The 16,976-nt window shown below is 40.6% G+C and overlaps 1 protein-coding gene across 4 annotated transcripts in view; it reads left to right on the top strand.

Moving 5' to 3' along the window:
* The window catches only part of chrnb5a (cholinergic receptor, nicotinic, beta 5a), a 35,307-nt gene that overhangs the window by 11,139 nt on the left and 7,192 nt on the right, over positions 1-16,976 (top strand). For 2 of the 4 annotated variants that reach the window (XM_088073547.1, XM_088073554.1), the window contains 4 exons: positions 9,042-9,187; positions 13,406-13,450; positions 13,539-13,648; positions 15,429-15,955. In XM_088073547.1, the coding sequence (XP_087929673.1) occupies positions 9,042-9,187; positions 13,406-13,450; positions 13,539-13,648; positions 15,429-15,955 (828 nt within the window). Of the gene's footprint in view, positions 1-2,299; positions 3,134-9,041; positions 9,188-13,405; positions 13,451-13,538; positions 13,649-15,428; positions 15,956-16,976 lie in introns of those variants that run through there. The other 2 variants (XM_088073536.1, XM_088073542.1) reach the window with 2 other exon arrangements.

Below are 16,976 nucleotides of genomic sequence, written 5' to 3'. Positions count from 1 at the left end.
GTTATATTTAAGTTGCAACAACTTCACAAAATTTATTTCAATATAATTACATTTAAGTAATCTTAACAATTAGATAATATGTGAACATAAATTAAGTCTAACAGTTACATTTAGTTACACTCTTCAAGGCAATCCGTTTCATAGATCTTTTAAAAAGTAAAATCAGCTTGTCAGATTTTACAGTGTGACATAGTTTACTGCAATAAAATGACTGAAGTGAGATGAACAGACCGAAAACGTAATCTTATTAAATAAACAGATGTTGACAAAGTTCTCTTTTGGGGACATAGCAGTTGAACTATAAAGTTAATAATCCCAATATACAGTATACTATCCTAGTACTCAGTATGTCACAAAACGTTTAAAACACCAAGAATATTATATTGTTACTTTAGTGTCGTGATATTATGGTATCACTGGGCCTCAGGTGATTAGCACCCCAAATGATTATGTCCATCCACCCATGCACCCATGTATCCATGCATCCATCCATCCACCCATGCACCCATGTATCCATGCATCCATCCATCCATCCATGCATTCATGCATTCATGTATCCATTTATGCATTTTCATCCGCTTATCCGGGGCCAGGTCGTGGGGTCAGCAGGCAGAGCAAAGCTCTCCAGATGTCCTTTTTCCAAACACTTTCCAGCTCCTCCCATGGGGTTCCTGGGGTGATCCTAGGCCGGACGAGCTGCTGAAATGAGTTTCCTCCAGAAGGTATCTGGGCTCAGCCTTAGAAAAAGGTTAAGGAGCTCAGATATCGGGGGGAGCTCGGAGTAGAGCCACTGCTCCTTTGCTCCCTCGAAAGGGGACAGTTGAGGTGGTTTGTGCATCTGATCCCCCTCTGTGAGAGGTGTTCTGGCACATCCAACTGAGGCCCCCGGGCAGACCTAGAACACGCTGAGCATATGTCATTTTAAGAAAAAATAATTATGTAATTTAACATTTTTTTGCATGTGGAAGAAACAGATTACACAAATTATTTTAGGCAGTCTTTAATGCTAAAGATTTGCCCTGATATGCTACCAAAGCTGTGCAGCAGTGCTGTATGGCTTGTCTTCCTCAGTGACACCTGAGCAGCTCATGATACTGTTATTGGGGATCAACAAAACTGGTTTATTGATTAGGATCCCCATGAACTGTTACAAGCATGACAGTTGCTCTTCCTTAGCCACTCTTCCTGCATTTCTTAATCGCACATTGTATATGTTGTGCTTTTTTTTACTCATTGTCAGTACTTTGCTGCAGAACAGTGGAGAGAAATCCTCTCCCCACTCCTCTTTCACACCCTCTTCTCCCTCATTATGAGCACATCTGCTCACAGCTGGCTCTCTACGGGTGTCTGCTGCTATTTCAAACCATATTCCAGTGATCAAAAGCTTATATTCAAACTAAACTCACTTTGAGTAAACTAAACAATCAGACTAAACAATCAGCTTTGAACTCCCAGCATATTGGCTTGATTTCTTTCAAAAACATGGGAAGAGGGCCCTGAGCAACAAAAGAAGAAATGACCCAAAAAATTGCAAGAGATTAGTAAAAAATACAATGAAATTATCTGAAAATTATTTTTTTAGGGAGGGGGGTGCTTTAAAATGTATAATAATTCTATAACATAATTTTAAATATGTAATTGTGATCATTGTATATAGTTTTCCCCTTGACATTTTTCCCTAGCGTTTTTAAAAATAATTTCTAAATCTGTTAGTTTCTTGCAGTTCATGGAACAATTCTTACCAAGTTGGTCATTGCTCCCCACCATTTTTTTAAAGAAACCACACCAGTTTTGTTAGGGTTCAAAGGTTTCAACACTTGTGAGAGGTGTCCGAAAGAAGCACAAGAAAAGTTATGTCACTCCAGCGCTTAAGTCAATTCAAGTCCATTCAATTTTATTTATAAAGCCCATTTTCACCAAACATGGTTTGCCTCAGAGGGCTTTACAGCATACAACATCCCTCTACCCTTAGACCCTCACATCACCTAAGGAAAAACTCCCAAAATGGTTAAATGGTTAAAATAACTTGTGCTTGTCTCACATGCAGATTTGCAAGTACAAATGGTTTCACACATTTTCGATTACAATCACGTGTTATGGTCTCTTGTGCGTTTTTTCCTGTTTGTATTGTTCAAGTTTTGGTTCACTTAGTGCCATGAAAAGTAGGCTATGAAAGCACCACTGGCAGAACAGAGGCCATCCAGAGCAGACAGGCAGCTGAACATCAGTTAAAGCCGTGACGTTAATGTTTTCCACTCCTCAAGGAGCACACACACACACACACACACACACACACACACACACACACACACACACACACACACACACACACACACACACACACCTCCTCTCCCTGACCCCCCTCCTCCTCCTCCTCCCGCTTCTCCTCCTGGCTTCACCTCGGGGCAACACGGACTTTCATGGAAAATCGTCCCTGGCTTCTTTTTTGGACTTAAACTGCAAGTAGTTTCCCCGAGGTGATAAATGCACAAGAGTCTTCTCTTCGCGCCCTGCACTTTTTCCAGCTGCGCCAGTTTCTTTGCGCACCAGAACTTGTCCGCGCTTCATCCAGAGGAGAGCGAACTTGACGCAGGTGAGCGCTGATAATTTCATCCACAGGAGAAGAAAAAGTTCGGTGAGGATTTTCTTTTGGATGACAACAACAACAAAGACAACAACACCCATTTGGACAGCTGGATTTTGGATCGAGTTTAAATTTCACCGCGGCTGATTTGTGGCTGACGGCGTCGCGCAATGGGCAGCACAGCTCCTTTAATACTCGGCTATAAAACAAAAGACCAACATGCTGTCTTTGGCAAATAAACATTTTCCACAAAGAACCTCTTTGCTGTATTAGAGAAGTTTCATATTTCGTTTATTTTTTGCGGCAGAAGACGACCAACCGGAGCAGGTGTTTGCCAACCAGCGCAGAGAAGAGAAAGGAGTTCAGTTGAAGGAACAAAGGATTTCTACATCACGACAGGATATAAACACCGTTTATTACCGCTCTTCACATTCAAAACACTTTTTTTTGAAGGAGGACAATATAATAAAGTATCGAAGTTTGTCCAGTGAAGCGGAGAGGAGATGACTGTCAACACTCTTCTCCTGCTCTTCACTCTCTCTCTCACAAGTGAGCTCCAAAATTTCTTTTTTCTTAATATTTAATTGTTTTGTGGTAAATGTCTTGTTTGTTTTAGTTTGTCTCTCATAGTGCTGTGCTCTATATTGTAATATTTTTGAACTTGATTCCTTGGTTAATTTATTTTAGGTGTGTGTATGTTTGTGAGTAGCGCTTTGTGACTGTGTATCTTAAAAAGTGCTGTATAAATAAAGCTTTACTTACTTAAATTAGACGCTGTCCAGGGTGCTGATGGACACACAACTTTGCCATCATGCATTAATCTTTTATACAGATAAAGAGATGAAGACGTGAGATGAAGTCTCTCTCTCTCTCTCTCTCTCTCTCTCTCTCTCTCTCTCTGGCACACACGCATTAAGATGGAAGATGAGTTAATTATATGCAGGAGAGATAACTTGAAAGCAGTAGCATGTAGATAATCATGCACAGGTCACATTAAAGGTGGCACCAGTTTGATATTAACTTTTAATCAGATGCTGCACGAGCTCTAATTCAGATGCTTCTTTGCAGTCAGTGGTTCATTAAATCATCAAGCCAACAGACTGAACTAACTGCTGCCTTCTATTTTGGAAAGATATGTTCCCATTCATTAAATTTGTATGTACTTAAGTTACTTAAAATAAACAGTTAAGGGTTCAAGGATGCCTACTGGATTCCATTACTCTTAAATCTGATTTGATCATAACACCATCTTAAAGAGTGAAGCCAATCCTCTACCAGAGAGACATCTTGTTGTGTCATGCTAGCTAGGGCCATTCTTAGACATTTTTGACTATAGCTTGTAAAATAGGCAGTGGCATTTTCTTACTTTTTTTAGCCTACATGTAATCTGGCTATTGATATGACTGTTTTTATATCTCTATGATGCTATTGAGGTTTTGAATGCTATTCAAAACCTTCTGCACATGCGTGCCCAGTCACCAGAAGAAAATGTTGGCGTTGTATGCTTCTGCAAACCATGAATAAGTGACACTGGCACGTTTCATACGCATCACATCACCGTTTCTAAAGTGACGTAGTATATGAACCGTCATGTGGAGGTGGAGGGGATCGGGGATGTGTGCCAGCGAGGCCAGAAACCTGCAAAGCTGAGACCAACAAACAACAAAGCAGGATTTAATGGGTCATTGCTGTGTTTTCAGCCTTTTTTAAGGCAACAGATGTGAGTGTTTTGTAGTGACCTGTCGCTGTTTTTCCATGAAAAGTGTTTGTTTTTTTAACCAAGACATCACTGCTTGGTAAGGTGGGGATTGTGCCCCCAAAACCTGGCATTTTTTTTAAAGATATTTTTGGGGGGCTTTTTTCAGCTTTAATTGATAGGACAGAGTGTACCTGTGAAAGGGGGAGAGAGAGGGGACGACATGCAGCAAAGAGCCGAGGCCGGAGTCGAACCCACGACCGCTGCGGCGAGGACTCAGCCTCTGAACCTGGGGCGCCCTCTCTATCCACTAAGCTGCCGAAGTCCAAAACCTGACATTTTAAGCCAAATCATGATCTTTTCCCACCTGCAACCAAGTGGTTTTTGTGCCTAAACCTAACCATGTGTTAACCAACAGTTATTTGGGGGGTGATTTTGGTTGGCCGGTCATATCAAATACCACTAAATTGCATTCTTTTATGGAGGTAATGTTTTATTGACACAACTACATTTGAAATTGCAAACGGATATCATAATCGGCACAAAATAATCCATCGTGAGTAGTCTGTCCTCAGGCTGCTAAAATCCCCAAATTTCTAGAAAGAGCAATATCAAGACATAATGTCAGTGTCCTTATTGATAGCTACAGCACTGAGAAGCTCACTCTGTGCTTAACAACATAAACAGTTTCCAATGTATGCATGCGCTTCACGCTGCCTTTTAAAAAACATTGTGGAAATGATCTTACACAACCTGTCTCACCTACATTTGTATTCTGTGACATCTGATTTTCATTGTCGGTGTAGAGCTTGATAATAAGTGTGAGCCCTTTCCAACTAAAGACTGAGACACAAACTCAGAAGACCCCGGTGTATCCCAAACGGGGAGGATACGTCTTCGACAACAAAGTTGAGTTTTTGAATCAAAAGCAGCCACAACGCTCAACTTTTGCCCCAGAGACAGGGTTTGAACACTGTGTGTAGTGTTCCTACTTTTAAAATACTTGTAAGTAAAAGCAGACGGGCTCTTTGAATAATTCACGAAAGGCTATTTTATACCTACCACCAAGAAAGCACAGTCTCCTGTCTTTTAGGGAGAACGCTTAGATGTCTCCAGCACTGTCCTCAAAGAAGTGCTTCCCTTTATTAACCTGACCTTGTTTCAGGTTGACTCTTTTGCATGCTTTTCATATGAAATTGGATTCACTTTTAAGTTTTAGCGTTAGCTTGGAGGTTGGACATACATGTCTTTAAACAAACCAAAATTAACAAGACAAATTTAAAAAAAAATCAGAGCCATCAATGGTCATATTTGCTCTACAAAAACAACTGGACCCTGACATGAATCAGGTGTGACAGGCAACACAGTCGAGCATTATTCTGCAACATCCATCAAGACGAAGATACCCTGAAATCTAGGTTTGAATTATTTAAATGATGTAATACACCGAGAAGGCACATAGCACTTTGCTGTGTCTCCCACCATGTTGTTGTGAGTGTTTGTCTTTCCCTCGAGGCCCGGAGACTTGACCAGGCCTTGTACTATGCAATGGTGTTTGGCACCATTCCTCAGTCGCAGCTTCTGGGGTTTAGCTGAAGCTGTCGAATGGAGATTAAAAGACACAGACAGTCCAATAAAAATCTCCATCAATTTTAAACGATAAAGTTCGTTTACAGGTCTTTGGAAGTTGTGTTACCCCTGTTGTCACTCCAAAGGCTGCTGTTTAAAATCTGATAAATTGCCACGAATGATGTCACTTAAGTCTGTCTCTGTTTGGGCTGAAGGCTACAAGGTTAATAGCTAAGTCATCTGAAGAAAATGTTTGCATTTTTGTTTTTCCAGCAGCTTTTTAGACTCCAAACGTGGGTGTGTTGTAGTGACCTGTTGCTGTTTTTGCAGTGGGGATTGTGTCACAAAAAGCGGTTGTTGTTCATGGAGACATCACTGCCTTTCCTGCAGGATTGTGGTAGTAAATCGTGTATTTTAAGACAAAACACGATCTTTTCCAAACCAGAATTGCTCCACATGTGCAATATTTATTTTTTGGGACATGCAATAATGTTAAATACTTGTATAGCTGCACTGCAATGTGTTCAACCATGTTAATAGGTTTATATGATGTATGTGTTTTGTTGATGAATGTATACGTGTATGTATGTTTTTTATGCTGCTGTAGCAGGAGAGTCCAAAGCAAATTTCCCTACAGGAACAATTAAAGTAAATCCTATATATTCTAATCTTGCCTTATCTAATGAAATGGTTTTTTGCGCCTAAACTTTATCGCACATTAACCACAGTGTTGTTAAAATATGAAATGTCAAGGTATATAATAACATGCAATTGAAACGCATCCTTCTTTTGCAGATGTGCACCATGCCAACTTTTTTTTTCTGGTGACTGAGTTGAGTTTAAAAATGCAATAAAAAAAAAAATACATCTGGGGGTGTAGAGTTTAAAAGAAGTGAGCTCAGCAGAAAACTTTAGCCCACTAATCATCTCTGCTTTAGGCCAGCAACTTGAGGCTGCTTTAGCCGCTCTTAGCATAACACGCCCAACCTCACTGGACTACAGCAAATCAAGTTGCATTGTGGGTAATGTGAAGAATGTGTTGAATGAAGGGGATAATGTCTCTGGCTCTGCTTCAAGTTTACTGCTTTTTTAACTGTCCATTGTGAGTCAGGCATGAGAGTTTTAATCGTCTCATCTAACTCTCAAAAACAAAGAAAATAAGTGCATTTCCTAAAATGTTGAGCGTTTGTTTCCCGTTCTACCCACTGAGCTACTGGGCACCCTTTAGCTTTTACTTTAACAATGTATTTTTGTATTTGTGTTTCACGTCATCTGGTGCATTTTTGATGGCTTTATGACTGTTGTTGGATCTACAGATTGTACACATGGAAACAAAGAGTATAGCAGTGGATCAATAGAGACCCGCCCCTCAGTCTCTTTCTCTCTTTCTCTCTGAAAACTCAGACCAAACTCAGATGAAACAGTAAATGTAAGCAATTATGCTGCACTGCTGTAATATAAAAATTTGTGAACAAAGGATTGGTGCCATGCTGTTTCCTGTATTGTTAAATTTGAGAAAAAATTACAGTAAAACTAAGCAGCGCAGATCAAATATAAACCAAGATTCTACTACTGCATTGCCTGTTTCTCACCAAAAATAGGTTTTCACATATTTTAGCTTTCTTTTTGACTGTAATACGAGATCATTTTTTATCAGCCAATATATTGCAAAAGTGAAGGTCACAGCCATTTTTTCTTTTTTCTCCAACCTCCGAGGCTGAAAAATTAAGCCAATGCTGCAGTACCAAAAACTGTAGTTCATTGAACGACCACTTGGGGCCTGCTTCAAAACACATCCCCATAGATCCCCATTTTATGCCAAAAAAATGCCAGACTTTTAAGTAGAAATGAGCATGTTTACAGCTCTGTAGCTAATTTCAACACCAATGACAGCTGCACGAGGGGTGAATTCTTTTATAACTCACCCGTTTACATTTTATTAAGGCCTAAAGTTACACTTAATTAAGGGCAGAGTCACTCAAGTGACAGGCTGAATGTGAGTCGTCGCCACAGTCTGTGAGTCAGATCCACCCCTAGCTCCTCCACAGCGCCAGCCTCTTGTCCAAATAAGGTCACTCCTGCCACACAACAACCAAAATGCCAAACTTGACTATGTCCATAATTATCAATTCTATAGTTTTCTCTGGTAATATAGCCCCAAATTCTAAAGTATTTATTCCTTTCTCCTACTTAGACAGCCCAGTGTTTTTAAAAAGACCACTTTTCCAGCAGTAAAATACTTCTTAAAGGCCTCTAACTATTAAGTTAACCTTCATTTTAACATCTCTCATGTGCAAAGAGACTACTCATGTTCTCACTTGATGGCAATTCATCTAATCCCTGAAGTTAAACTGTAGACTGAAATTCCATTAAGTTGTAATAGATTCCCCTGCCTCTCTCAGGCTGAACACATCGGCAGTCACATGCAAACTTAAAACAGCAGGGTGCTGTAGTTAAAAAAGGAACATCCATGCTCACTCAGCCTTCCCTGCATGTAATCTTACAAAAACAGACAACTCATGTGGCACAGAGGGGGCGAAGCATTCCAGATATTAAACGCTCTCTGCGCTGTTGTCAGTTTGTTTGACAACGTAGACATAATGGCTGTGGGAGCTAGGAGAGTGGGTCAAAAGCATTTTGCTTCTGACTTATTCATACGATCACTTTTACATAACCAATATTTTAGGGCTCAGGAAACACAAAGCTTGAGGGATCCTCTCACAGGGATGGATGCATGGCTGGATTTTTGTTTGTTCTTTTGCTCTAAAACCCTGCAGTAAAGCGTGAGACTGCGAGATGCTCATCCATACACACACTGTCACATTTTAAAGAGGACACGTGATTCAGCCTAAATGCCCGTTGGTAAATTTACTTCATTTACAGCCAACTTGTTTATTGTTCATCATTCATGGTGACAGTGGACTGAAAACATACTGTGACAGAGAGGGATATCACGCTTGAAACTGCAACCCACACGCACACATAATGTGGTGACATTTTTATATGCCATGTTATACTGAAATGGAGATGCAGAATCATTATACAAATACTGTTTTCTCTTCAAACAGAGCAATAAAGGTACATGCAATCTACTAATATAGTAAAGATTTCAAAACAAAGATGCATCCTGGGGTTTATAACTCTTTCAAAATAAAACGTTTTTTCTCTCTCTGTGTTGTGAATGGTCTGCAGGCAGCAGGGCAGAGAATGCAGAGGAGCGGCTGGTGAACTACCTGTTGGGTCCAGAGCGCTACAACAAACTGATCAGGCCAGCTGTCAATAAGAGCCAACAGGTCACCATCTCCATACAGGTGTCTCTGTCGCAGCTCATCAGCGTCGTAAGTATATTTATATGTAAAAACACACATTTGTACACATGCAAAAATACAGATGATCATGTATCAGAGACACTTTGCGGGTCTGCAAATAATTGCTAATTATTTCTACATTACCTATTACACTAACATCCTTATCAGGACAAATTGTTAATAACCAATATCCCTTTTTTTATATTATCATGATTGTGACAACATGGATTCATATGTTTTAAAGCTTCTAGCAATCACAGCTCTGTAAAAAATCATAACAAACTTGTAATATGTAGCAAAATTTTACATTACTTTAAAGGGATATAGATTGGATCTTTTCAAGTGGACTGCTGTCAGTGTATTAGCTGCAGAAACTGTCACTTGGCTTACCCCTAATTTGGAAAAGCAGGCTGAAATCCAACACAAAAGCTAAGCAATGTACTCTTGTCAGCAACAAATGTATTTTAGTGACCTTAAAGAGTCCTACCTAAAAAAAATCTACATCAGTCTAAGTGTACACTATATTTAGAATATTTTCACTGCTTTATCTTGCCATCAGGCAGCAATATTTGAGAGTCTGGTGGCTTTGATGAGAGCATAGATGGGGAGCTGCTGTTAACGGCTTCCACGTTGGAGCAGGGGTAAAGTGATGAAAATACTCTAAATATATTATACATTTAAACTGATAATGATGATAACTGATAATGCCCCATCCACAGCAGTACATTGTTTAGCTTCTGTATATGCCCTCCAGCTGCCTCCCCAAACTGGGCAATGCAGACATCTTCTGTATGTAATAGACAGACTACGGAAAAGCACCGCACATAACCCCACTTCAAAAAATCCGAACTATCCCTTGAAGCCTTTAAAGACCGCATGATTATTGTATACTTTTTTTTGTATCATAATCCCCCACACAGTTGATTTCACTTACGTAGCCTGATTAGTGCTCTTCTCATGACTGTGTGGATCTGTACCAGCGGTGCTTGTTTGAGGCCTCCATCAGGACAGGACACCCTGACAATTACCATATTAATGCTATTAGTTTCGAGTTTGGTGACATTGCATGAAACCAAGCATTGCGCTCAGGACATTTTTTCACAATGGGAACAGCACACAAGTGTTACTGATAACGTCATTCAAATGTCCCAGTATGCTGTGACTTTACAATTACACAACATACACTGCAACAGCTTCAGTGTAGCGTCTTTATACAGCTTCATAAATATTACAACACTGAATAAATATTACATTTTCATGTGTTATAATAAAAACTTTATGATAATGCAGGTTAGGTGAACCTGCAACTTTGAATTGCCTGTGGGTGTAAAAAAGTCTAAGGGTGCACCTCAAGTCTCTTAAATTGCATCCATATTGCAGTCAGTTGTGTCTTCGTCACTACCACCGGAGACATGTGGAAAGACATAAGAAAATCATAGAAGGAGCAAGGAAACAAGGAAAAGTGTTTTTAAAGAAATGAGTCCTTTCCTCCAAAGTGCTGTGAAGCAATGTCTGTTTCTGATCACAGCTGGATGCTGTAGAGACTTTTGATGGAGTTTTTGTTTCTGTACACATGAGCACTGTGCTAATACTAATAGAGGCACAAAGTTATCAGTGGCAGAGCAGCAGTTATTTCTGTTTAACAAACACCTGCACATGAATAACAACCTGCAGTCTGTATTTATGTTATTGTGTTTCGCTCAGAGGCACAGAATGCGTTTACATTATTTATTCATTATTTGCTTCTGTTTTTTGTTTTTTTTATACTGATTGTGAATTCATCATTTAATAACCCAGAATATGAATATGGTGTCTTCTCAACACTGGAAATAATTTATTAGGCTAAATGTTTCTGGGAAAATTGAAATTATGCAGCTCATCATACTGGACGCTCGGGAATTATCAGTCCCGCATGTGACTGAATGGTAATGATAATTAATGTAAAAAGTGTGCCTTGCTGACAGACAGACTCTCTCTGACATTAATTGTTTCCATAATGAAAGTTAATGAGGGAAATAATATATTACAAAAAGAAAAATATCTCTAATAAATGGAGAAAGTTGTTTGCAGTCCTTTTTTTCTGATTTTTAACTTGGCGGCGAACTGGTAAACATCTCGGGAGTAATACTCTTGAGGTTAATCTGTTAACTGACTTCACTCTGGTATGAAACTCCAGCATTGTTGTGATGAATCAGATCGGTCCGATCAGCTGCAGTGTCCAATCAATAACTGACAGGTAAAAGACTTCCATGGCTGCTCTCTTGTACCTTCACTCATGGCTCCTCGCTTCTCGAGCAGAAATAAGAGCTTTTAGAGGGTCTTCAAGATCAGACCAGAGCGAGAAAATATCAAATAAGAGACTTGGGATGCACCCTGAATCTGCTGGTCTGTCTCTTCGATTTAGTCCAGTGATGGACAGGTGACTAATCAGGATGTACGCCGCCTCGCCACCTCGCCACCTCACCACCTCGCCACCTCACCACCTCGCTGCCTCACACCCAACACATGCAGGGATAGGCTGCATCTTTCCCACAACCTTGAACAGAATAAGCAACTTAGAAAATAGATGGATGAATAACTTTGGATTTCTGTATTATAAATAATCCATCTCTGGATTATATATGTTATTTGAACACTAAATGGAGTCCCTAACTGTGTTATTAGCACTCTAAAAGCCAACACACACCAAATGGACATAAAAAAAAACAGTGCTGGCGATGGACGGCTGTTGTGTCGCATCATGTTGCATGTATGTCGGCCAGACAGTTGTGCTCGGATATGCCGCAAAGACTACAGCCAACGGGCGACTTGTATGTACATTCTGCGCTTGTGTGAGAGGAAATAACTCTCCATACCAGCAGGCGGCAGTAGTTTGTATTCGACGTTCAAAAAGAGAAGCCAGAGGACCGACAGGACAGATTTAAAATGCAGGTCAGCAAGTTAGCACATTAACAACACAACCTGATGTTGATAGAACAAATGATATTTACTGTGTGTTTACAATAACGTTTCAATGGCTAAAAATGTAATCTCATCTAATATAACAAGTCTGTTTCGATTTCACGCCCTCCTGACTTAAGCTGTTTGTTTTCTTTTTATAACAAGCATTTCTGTTCTTGTGCACTGAGCTGAACAACCAATCAGAGTGTTTTCACAGATAAACTCTGCCGGCCCTGAAACAATCAACATGCTGAATAGAGCCAAAAAATAAAGCATACACGGGCCGACTAGCCACGATGTGGGACACACCACAAAAACTGTTTCGACAGACGCTGACTGACGGCCCGACATTGACTGACGGCTGACCGTTAGCTTGGTGTGTCAGGGACATAACACACTTGATTCACTGCAATGAAGGTTTTCAAAAGCTTCACTGTGGAAAACTGTAGTGCCGACAAGCAAGATATGAACAAAGTGAAGAAATATCACAGGCATTTTAAGAGTCCTCACCTCATTATACCTTGAAACATGATTTGCTATTTCATGTAATGGTATAGATATATAGACATACTTGTCATAACACTTTCTGTTACTCAGCCTAGCTCCGTCAAAAGTGCTTCCCAGCAACCCCAAAGCCATCAGACACACAGTAGTCTCACAGTTTCATTCTGTAGCCACCAAATTTATTTCGGGTGCACACCCTGAACTGTCAAACTCCTGCACAATGAAATAAATTCAGCTCCATTTTAAGTCTAAGTTTGTGACATTTTGTGAAGGTGTTGGAAGAGAGGTGATTTTTCTCGAAAATGTCTGTTATTGCCCTAAAGGTGTGCTCTGATATTTTGGTTTGACCTTCAGCGTGTTGTGCTAAAATCACTGCCAGTCGTCATTGTGACGGTCCCTTTGGTTGGTTTCTTTGCTGTGTCTGTGCTTTCCCCATTCCAGACTGCAGACCTGGGTCCAGCAGTCAGTCTGGTGTATGCAGACCTCATCACCATAATTCTTTGCTTTGAGCGTTTTGTTTCCCTTTTCCTTGTTTTTACACCACGACACCCAGATAGCACATTTTCACTCATCCACTCACCACACTACTGACTCTAGAAAGTTCTCCTGTTTATGTGTGACTTGTTTTGATTACTTTTTTTTGGTTAATACATTACTTATTTTTTTAGTTTACCTGTCTGTTTCCCACTTTTGTGTCCAACTTTAGAGCCAGGCTGTGACAACAACATTATAAATATATATAAATATATACACATATGGATGTGATGCTCACTGTGTGATGAGCTAACTATTGTTTTCTTGCAGAATGAGAGAGAACAGATAATGACGACCAACTTGTGGCTGTTTCAGGTACAATACAATCTTTTCAAATGCCCATACAGTGTTCAATATGCAGTGTATACAGTATGTTGATGGTTTTTAAACGCTCTCCCTGCAGGAGTGGAATGACTACAGGCTGAGATGGGACCCAGAAAAGTACGAAGGCATAAAGAAACTACGAATACCATCCAAACATATCTGGCTCCCTGATATAGTGCTCTACAACAAGTAAGTATGAGCACGTCATCACACCAAACAAAAGACCAGTTTGACATTTAGGTAATGTAGTTCTATTACTAAATTCAAGTAAAAATGCTACTACATTTACAGTTTGTATGTGTGTGTGTGTGTGTGTGTGTGTGTGTGTGTGTGTGTGTGTGTGTTAGCCTCACATTCATGGATTACAGTATGGTAATAATGGATTTACAGTACATTCATTCTTCAGTATTAAGAGGTTTTCCAGCATCACCAACAGAGCGTTACAAGCAGAAGATCTGCTGCTAAAATAAGCACGTCTTTAAATAGGGATTTTGTAATTAAAATGTTCTGCATTCTCTCTCTTCTAAGCCTGTTTTTTTTTTTTTGCTGAGGTGGAGGGGATTAGTAAGTGCTTAATCAATGTCTGCTTTAGTATCGCTTCAGACGATCACTGGGGAGAGTGTAGATTTGTCAGATTATTATCACTGCAACTAACACAGAGAGAAAGAGAAAGAGAGAGAGAGCGCTACAGTGCTTCCTCAAAGTTAGATGACTTCAAGTATGCCTAATTTTAAACTTAGGTTGGTAGAAATCTTAAAAAGGCAAAAAAGCAAAACAAACAAACAAACAAACAAAAAAACGCAGAATTTGAAATTACACCCTCATTCTGCAGCTCTCCCCTCTCTGTCATGAGCCCCTCACATCAGACAACCACAGATATATGCACATGATTCATACAGTAACCCATTGTTCATAAAGTGATTTATTTCCTTGCCGCACTCTTTTTCTTTTTGTTTATCAGACGACAAATGAGACAAGAATTAGCTAACTAGCCACCCCACGCTCCCTGCGCCTCACCCTAAAGCTGTGGACTGCTTCCCTGTGAGGATGGTGGGCAGCAGCTTGGGAGACAGCTCTTTGGTTGCTGGTGGTATTGGCTCAAATTTGGTCAGTGGCAGTGAAAAGCCTTCAGCGCCAGGTGTCACAGCAGGCTGGTGGCCATGTGGCAGTGCTAGGTCTAACCTGTGTAACAGCAGCAACAGAAAGTTTGCTGATCCAACAGGGAGCTAACCGGTCCCCCAGAGATGGGGTTTGTGCCAGCCGGTTTCAGGTTGCTGCTACCACTGACTGGAGGTCCATATCTGGAGCTGCTGCCAACTCCCACCCATATGAGGTGGTTTGTAGCATCGTGGAGTGGGTTGGAGGAAACACTGTGATTTAAGGCTCTTGCTAATGTCAGCTACATAAACGTAAACTTGAAGCTGCAGCTGTGAGCAGAAGGTTAGCAGAAGGCAAAAGTATTAACAACATTTGTTCTCCATTTCAGAAGCACTTTGCCAGTATTGACGTGTTTTGTTTTGGTTTATTGTCAGACCCTTTTTTAGACTCTCTTTTTTGAGAAGTCAGTCATCCTTTTTTGGGTTGCTTTGCAGTGTAGGCAGTTGGTGCCAATGTTGCAATAGTAACTTTCTGCAGGATTCTCCATTGAATCATACTTTTACCATCTGAGGTGACGTTCACGAACATGTTGTTGTAGAACAATCATTAGGAACACCTCTCTGAAATGACCTGTGACTGGCCAGAGTCTCTCGTCACAGTGTGGATTTTCAAGAGTCTGAAAAAGTGCGCAGAGGAGGTGCAGAAGCCTGTTTCTTTCTCAGACCACTACAGTATTCTCAAAGTTTAAATGGGATTTTTGCACTTGAATGCCAAAGTCAAACTGCCTTCCCCATCTGAAAGTGTTAATTGTAATTGTAGACTCTGAATCCATACTGTCTAATTTTACACCTCACCTACGACCTCTTCACAGTGCTGATGGCGTGTACGAGGTTTCCTTCTATTGCAATGCTGTGGTCTCCAACACAGGAGACATCTTCTGGCTTCCCCCGGCCATCTACAAGTCGGCCTGCGCCATCGAGGTGCAGAACTTCCCCTTCGACCAGCAGAACTGCACCCTCAAGTTCCGCTCCTGGACCTACGACCACACAGAAGTGGATCTAATCCTCACGAGCGACTTTGCCAGCCGTGACGACTTCACTCCAAGCGGAGAGTGGGACATCGTCTCGCTCCCAGCTCGCAAAAACGAGGACCCCAATGACATCACCTACTTGGATATCACCTATGACTTTGTGATCAAGAGGAAGCCGCTGTTTTACACCATTAATCTGATCATTCCGTGTGTGCTGATCACGTCGCTGGCCATCCTGGTGTTCTACCTGCCGTCGGATTGCGGGGAGAAGATGACGCTTTGCATCTCAGTGCTGCTGGCGCTCACTGTGTTCCTGCTGCTGATATCCAAGATAGTTCCACCCACCTCTCTCGCTGTGCCACTCATAGGTCAGTCAAATCTATGTGTTTATGTGGACGTGTACGTAGTTAGAAGTCTGAACCATAACCTACAGATGAGTCATGCATTATTGATAAGTCAAAATCTTTGCTAAGTTATGATAAACAATTCCTGTGTGTTACTTTTTTCAAATCCTCATTGCTACATGAAAATAGTCTCTCATAGCCAGACTTATCTCCACACTTGTTTTAGGGCTGTTGTGAAACAACAGCCTATGAGAAAGCAGCCTATATGGTAAAATGTCTTAAAATGTTTTATGTGGTGTCTTCTTTTGAAGGGATTTAGCCATTTTAATGCCTGAGCTCGCCTACCCATGTGCAAATATTTCACTAAAACAAATTTCTTCAGACACTATTTTACGAGAGCACTGTTGCTGAATCCTGCTTTGTTAAAAGAAAAACAAACAACCCATAGCATTTTTTCCACTTTGGGTCCAGACACACCAAGTGGATGGTCAATCCGTTGGTCAATGTTTGCCTGTCTGTGAGTGTCTTTGATAAATTCCTCAAGTTCTCAAATTGTGCTTGTACAACAGAGGCCTTTATTTGAAAAGGGATTATGTTAGCGACAGACCTTTATTTCTAATTTTCCCTGATTTGTCAACACATTCTCACTCCAATGCTTGGTCAGTGGCCGTACATGTCAAAATATGATGCTTTAGGTATCACTCAAGTGTCATTTTTGGATGCTCAGGGATGAAGTGTCAATTTGCACTCATTACATACATTGCTTTTCAAAATAAACTGAGGATTTCACAGTAAATGTATAGTTTCCGCTTGTTAAATACACAGTCCATCTTTAGGCTTCTTCTCTTAGCGTAAGCAGCAGTGGTTGGATTCCGAAAAAAAATACATAATGGTTTTCCTAAAATAAGTGTTTGCTGATGAGGTTACCTGACAAATGTCACTCACATAGAAAATTACACATACCAGCACGTTATGTTGTCAGTAAAATAACAAACAGTAGTTTACCAGATGAAAGTCCGGAGTCTGTTTGACCCATTCACCTCCA

The sequence above is a fragment of the Plectropomus leopardus genome, chromosome 3, assembly GCF_026936395.1.
Source record: "Plectropomus leopardus strain MGB_pleo_1.0 chromosome 3, ASM2693639v1, whole genome shotgun sequence".
Classification (NCBI taxonomy): Eukaryota; Metazoa; Chordata; class Actinopteri; order Perciformes; family Serranidae; genus Plectropomus; species Plectropomus leopardus.
Note: the sequence above shows the minus strand (reverse complement) of the source record. Positions and strands in the feature narration are given on the sequence as shown.